This window comes from Rutidosis leptorrhynchoides, chromosome 4, assembly GCF_046630445.1.
Source record: "Rutidosis leptorrhynchoides isolate AG116_Rl617_1_P2 chromosome 4, CSIRO_AGI_Rlap_v1, whole genome shotgun sequence".
Classification (NCBI taxonomy): Eukaryota; Viridiplantae; Streptophyta; class Magnoliopsida; order Asterales; family Asteraceae; genus Rutidosis; species Rutidosis leptorrhynchoides.
The window spans coordinates 431,559,335-431,565,518 of record NC_092336.1 but is presented as its reverse complement, the minus strand read 5'-3'; the positions used below and the strand labels follow the sequence as shown (position 1 = coordinate 431,565,518).

The 6,184-nt window shown below is 37.2% G+C and overlaps 1 protein-coding gene across 1 annotated transcript; it reads left to right on the top strand.

The window, feature by feature from the left end:
* The first annotated feature begins 906 nt into the window (after positions 1-906).
* On the top strand, positions 907-4,409 carry LOC139842096 (probable leucine-rich repeat receptor-like protein kinase At1g68400). Its single transcript, XM_071832271.1, has 3 exons — positions 907-1,657; positions 1,885-2,277; positions 3,826-4,409. The coding sequence occupies exons 1-3, from the start codon at positions 907-909 to the stop codon at positions 4,407-4,409; spliced, it is 1,728 nt and encodes a 575-aa protein (XP_071688372.1).
* The last annotated feature ends 1,775 nt before the right edge of the window (positions 4,410-6,184 follow it).

Here is a 6,184-nt window from a genome sequence, read left to right as displayed (position 1 = left end):
AAAAATAGAAGTAAAAATAAAAAATAAAAGTAAAAAGGACACACCATGAAAATGGTATGGGTTTTAAAGTCGGCTTACAATTCAATTTAGACTCTAAGCGGTCGTCAAATCGACGTTTACTTTTGCCTATATAGATAGAGCCAAAGGGCATTGAAAACATAACCATGAAAGGTGCGCCGGGTGGAAGTTGTTGCGCAAGTAAAGAGCGAACTACTCGTAACAAACTAAACACCACTCATGCTACTTTACGGACAAGTTTTATTGCCAAGTTTTATTGACAAGTTTATATTTCCAAATAATAATGCACGAAAAAAATGATGTGACAAGTTTTATTGCCATACACCAAAACATATAGGGGGAGTGTCGTTCATGGCCTGCCAATAATATTGACTAGCCGACAGGTCATCACATGTTCAAACCATTTGGAGGTATAAATTTATTTGCAGCGAATTACCCTCTTACAGCCACAGAAGTTCACCGTGCATGACTCCGAACAACTCGAAAAGTGAATTGTCGTCTCAAAATTAGTCAGCTCACTTACCAAGTAAAATCACTCGGTCCGAAAATAAAAATGTGCATGTGTAAGTAATAAATTAATCATACAAACTAGAAGCATATACATGTAGAGAAAGACAAAAACTTTGATCCATTTTTTGCCTTGTAGGGTACGTTGTTAAACAAGTCATTATAAGTTGTAATTATATTGTTGTGTGATATGATAATACTAAAGATTGGTCTGTTGATTGATACGTTTGAAGAAGGTATCACTTTCCTTCGATGTCTTTCACATTCCATTCTTTAACAAATCTTCTTCCTAATACAATAATTAAACAAACCACCATCAACGACCTTACAGCCGCCATAATCCGCCTAACCAACATGGTTAAAATGTTACTGTTCTTTCTCATGTTCATGTTCGTTAAGTCCGATATTATAACACAAGAATTCTACGATGAGGAAAGAAACGCTTTGATCCCATTTCGGGACTCTATGGTATCAAATTTGAACATACACGGGAACTGGACTGGGCCCCCGTGTAGGAACAATATGAGCAGGTGGATCGGAATTGGTTGTTCCAATTCTCATGTGATCCACCTAACTCTAGAATCAATAAACTTAACGGGAACACTTCCCGTTAATTTTTTACAAAACGTTACTTTTTTATCAAAACTTAGTCTTGACAACAATTCTATTACTGGAGATCTTCCTAATCTAACCAATCTCGTGTTCTTGGAATCCATATTCCTTTCAAGAAACCATTTCTCGGGTCCTATTCCGTTGAATTACATCGAGCTACCCAAGCTCACAACGCTCGAACTTCAGGAAAATGAGATAACGGGAACAATACCATCGTTCGATCAAGATTCATTAACCGCACTCAACTTGTCATACAATCAGCTTTATGGACCAATCCCAGATACGAAAATTTTACAAAGATTCAGTGTTGGTTCATTCAATCATAATTCAGGATTATGTGGACAGCCTGTTGAGATATCATGTGAGTCTCCCTCAAAAGACAAGAAGAAGAAAGCTTTCAAAGTATGGAGTATAATCATGATTGCTGCTGCAGCTGCTATCGTACCATTTTTCGTGATTCTGGGTTTGTACTGTTGTTACAGAAGATTTCAACGAAAACAAGTCAAGAAAGATGCAGCTGGTACGTATATATATATATATATATATATATATATATATATATATATATATATATATAGTACCTGGTAAACGGGTCGAGTTGGGTCGGGTCAAGACCAGAACAGGTTTTTATCGAAACGGGTCATGGGTCGAATGGTCTGCAAGTATATATCTATTTATATGCAAGCAAGGTTTTAAACGTCTTCACGTTATAAAGTTGACTGACTCTATATGTTCACTTATGTACAGACGAACAACGTCCTACTGATGGTGCAGTAAAGAAAGCTCGATGGTCTGCAAGTACGTCTGATCCGGAAAGAACAGTAGATTTGGAGTTTGTTGACAACCGTAAGCCTGTTTTTGACATAGATGAGTTGCTGAGGTCATCGGCTGAAGTGCTCGGGAAGGGAAGCTTAGGCACGACGTACAAGGCAACAATGGAATCGGGTTTGGTTGTTGTTGTTAAAAGATTGAGAGATATGAATTCTATAAGCAAGAAGGAATTTGTACAACAAATGCAGTTACTTGGGAAGTTAAGGCATCAAAACCTTGTTGAAATGACTTCGTTTTACTATTCGAAAGAGGAGAAGTTGGTCATTCATGAATTCATCCAAGATGGAAGCTTATTCGAGTTATTACATGGTTCGTGTTTGTTATCATCATATGTGTCCTCTATTTACAATTGTACTGTATCTAGGGGTGGCAATCTGGGTCGGGTTGGCAGGTTGACATTACCCAACGTGACGTGATTAGATTAACGGGTCGGGATTTTCAAACCTATGCCATGACCCACATAACCCATGTGTTAATTTAGATAAACGGCCTAAAGGTTGGTGGGTTTGTTTTCAGTTCACACGGGTCAAGCAGGTAAGTATAAGGTCCTTGAGTTTATTTAAGTCGAATGGGTCTAGTTGGGTGGGTTGGTTTTTCTACTTGGTATATGTTAGGTTGTTATTTCAGTTTTCGGGGCAGACCCATTTAAGCACACCCTACCTGGAAGGTTGGAACCCGGCCTGAATTTTAAATGGGCGGAGTGGCAGGTTGAAATTACCCAACATGACCTGATTTGTAAAACGGGTCAAGAATTTCAACACAAAAACTTGACCCACATAGCCCACTTAGGCATACGGTACAGAAAAATTGGTGGGTTTGTGTTCGGTTCACACGGGTCAAAATAGGCAGTTCGGTTTAGGGTCCGTGAGTTGATTTGGGTCGAACAGGTCTAATTTGGCCGGTTGGTCTCTACTTGGTATCTGTTAGGTTGTTATTTCAGGTTTATGACCCATTCAAACAAACATTAACTGGAACCCGGACCGAAACTTAAAAGGGGTTGGTGGGTTGAGAACCCCAAGTAGGGTAAAAGGTGAAGGTTTATTCTATTCGGGCTATCCGGGAAGGCGAGTAATCCGACCTCATACTCTGATGTACGCAGCCCAGCAAGATTACTCTTTGACTGTTTTCAACCCATCTATGGCCAACGAGTGGCGTAGCTACATTAAGGACAATGGGGTCAGATGACCCCAACGAAATTTCAACCATCCCGTTTATTATTGGACCGTTAATTTGTATAAGGTGCTTAAGATAGTCGGTGTCTCGGTGACCCCAATCAAGTAATTCATCCTCTATTATTTAATTTAGATATAGAATATGAGATGTATAATATATAAATGTGGTATGGTATTATTTTAGAAACATACCAATTTAGACCAAGTACACATAAGTTAAATACTAATCTTATCTCTTTAAATGTTAATTTAATTACAGACAGTGTTCTTCTTTTATTATCTACTATTTCATTTGTAAAAATATTCTAAAATAATAATCTTCGTATAAATAGATAAAATAAATTCGGCAAATTATTTTTTTTCCTACTTTATGCATGTAGGACAAACAATTAGTTAAATGTAAATAACAAAACTATTATCCATACAAAAAGTTAGACTCAAAATCTTCGTTTTGTGACACCATCGATTTATAATTCTGGCTACGCCACTGCTGGCCAACACAAAATATTCGTTAGGATTCGAACATGCGACCTCTTGCATGGAACTGATCAACCACTGGGCTACCTAGTGATGTTGAGAACCCCAAGCCTAACATGTTTTTTTTTTTTCAGTGTTGGGTTTTGGACCGATCGAACGCTGCTTCTAATCTAATAGCTTAATCTCATTGTTCATAAAAATATTGCAGAGAGTAGAGGAATTGGGAGAATACCACTCAGCTGGGCAACAAGGCTAGAAATCATGAAGGATGTAGCAAAGGGTCTAATCTTCTTGCAACAATCTTTATCGTATCAAAAAGTGTCTCACGGAAACCTCAAATCGTCGAACGTACTTATCCACTTTACTGGTGAAACCACACACGCCAAACTCACAGATTTCGGCTACTTGCCGCTATTACCTTCATCACAAAAGTCAAGCTTGGCTATCGGGAAATGCCCCGAGGTTTTGGATGGGAAGAAACCGACGCATAAGTCAGATGTTTACTGTTTCGGGATGTTGCTGTTGGAGGTTATAACAGGAAAAGTAACAGGAGATGGTAACCATGAAGATCTGTCGGATTGGGTCAAGAGTGTAGTGAATACAGACTGGTCAATGGACATATTTGACTTGGAAATGTTAGTAGAGAAAGAAGGGCATGAAGATATGTTCAAGATAGCTGAATTAGCACTTGAATGTATGGATGAAACACCTGAAAGAAGGCCTAAAATGTCTCAAATCTTGATCAGATTAGAAGAAATTCACCATCTTGAAATAGGCATTGTAGTCAACTAACTGTATTTTAGTCATTGAAATCACTAAATTCATTGAAACTAAACATTTGCACATAAGATACTGTGGTGCAAAAGATATGGATCTTGTGATTCATTAACTTGAAAGATAAAATAAAAGAATTGAAAAACTTCCTACGTTACAAGAGAAAGAAAGAAAAACTAACAAGTTTTCAAAATATGAAAGCTATAATACGGGTACCTAATCCGGTGGGACAAGTAGACAAAGATCGTTTTGAGTTACAAATATCATAATAATCATAATGCCATTGTTGTAAAAGTAGGATTTTGTATAAGTCTCCGACTTAGCTGATTTATTTGGTCAAAGTCGTCAAAATTCCGATTTAGTCACTCAAAGTATTCAAAAGTCAAATTTAAAAGTTCGATTTAGTCTCTCAAAGTATTCAAAAGTCAAATTTAAAAGTCCGATTTAGTCATTCAAAGTATTCAAAAGTCAAATTTAGTTGGTCAAAGTCGGATTTATTAGTTCAAAGTCGAATTTATACATTAAATCGGCCAAATTGAGTCAAAGTCAAAGTTGGACGACCTCCAAGTAGTCCCGAGTTGGCCTATTGATCTCGGTCCCTACCGACTTGTACCGAAAATTAACAAAGCAGAGTTAGATTGTAATGAATTTCATTTCACATTTCTGCAAATATAGTTGACAAACATCAGATTAGTTGATTAATACGAATTTAAACAACATAAACACATCCACACTATCTTCTACAGCTTGTACAATCATTTCAAAGCGAGTGTTCAATTCTAAGGAACATGTTTATGTATAATGATACCTCGATAAAGAAGCCGAACTTTAGTTGTGATTTGCAATGAGGGTCAAAACAACTGGAAAAAGCACAAGACCATTGCAGACAAGCGATAAAAATGTAATTCGATATAAAGCTTGATCTTGGATGGTTGAATAAACGACACGTACATACATATATCCTGACTATCGCAATTGAAATCAAGGCCAATTTCGCACAAACATATGTATAATCAAATGAAGGTTATGACCAAGATGGGGATTAGGGGTAATTGTTAATATGGTGACGAAATCCACAAAGAGATTGACCCGAATTTGAAAACTTCTTGAATTAAATTGACGAGATCCACAAATTATGAGTTTAATAACGATCATACCTCTTGCATTTTAGGGTCATGCCGGCTCTTGATGTTGTACGGATTCAGTTAAGCCCGCTCTTGATGTTGTGCGGATTCAGTTAACTTGGGCTACATGCAATGGTGTGTGAGTGACCACCGCAACCCGTTAACCACCACCGGTTAACCATTACCACCAGCAAATCGTTAACGACCTCGCCAGTGGGTCCTGCAACGTGAGTAACGGGTCAAAATGTGGGGTCCACCACTTTTTCTTTTCTTTTTTTCCAACGGCTAGAATTTGATTTTTTTTTCTTTTACATATTACTTATTTACTTATTACACTATATATACATACACTGATACACATACTACACAAACTCACTCATACTACACTCTCAATCTCAATGTTTATTCAAACACAAACATAATCACACTCATACACTCTCAATCTTTCAATTCAAACAAAAATGTCTCAACCAAATAACGATTTCTTCAACCATATGTTAAACAATCCAATCACGTCACCAAATCATTCATCATCTAACCAAGCTAGCAATTCGTCTTCAAGCCAAACTAGTTTTTCTCAACAGTAACATTTTGTTCCATCACAACACCTACCACCATTTCAACAACAATTACAATTTATTCAACCACCACCACTACCATTTCAACAAC

Bases quoted from the DNA above. Each gene is read 5' to 3' on its own strand.
- LOC139842096 (XM_071832271.1), top strand. From the start codon at position 907: ATGTTCATGTTCGTTAAGTCCGATATTATAACACAAGAATTCTACGAT. The intron at 1,658-1,884 runs GTACGTATATAT...ACTTATGTACAG, and splicing joins AGTCAAGAAAGATGCAGCTG to ACGAACAACGTCCTACTGAT. The intron at 2,278-3,825 runs GTTCGTGTTTGT...AAAATATTGCAG, and splicing joins CTTATTCGAGTTATTACATG to AGAGTAGAGGAATTGGGAGA.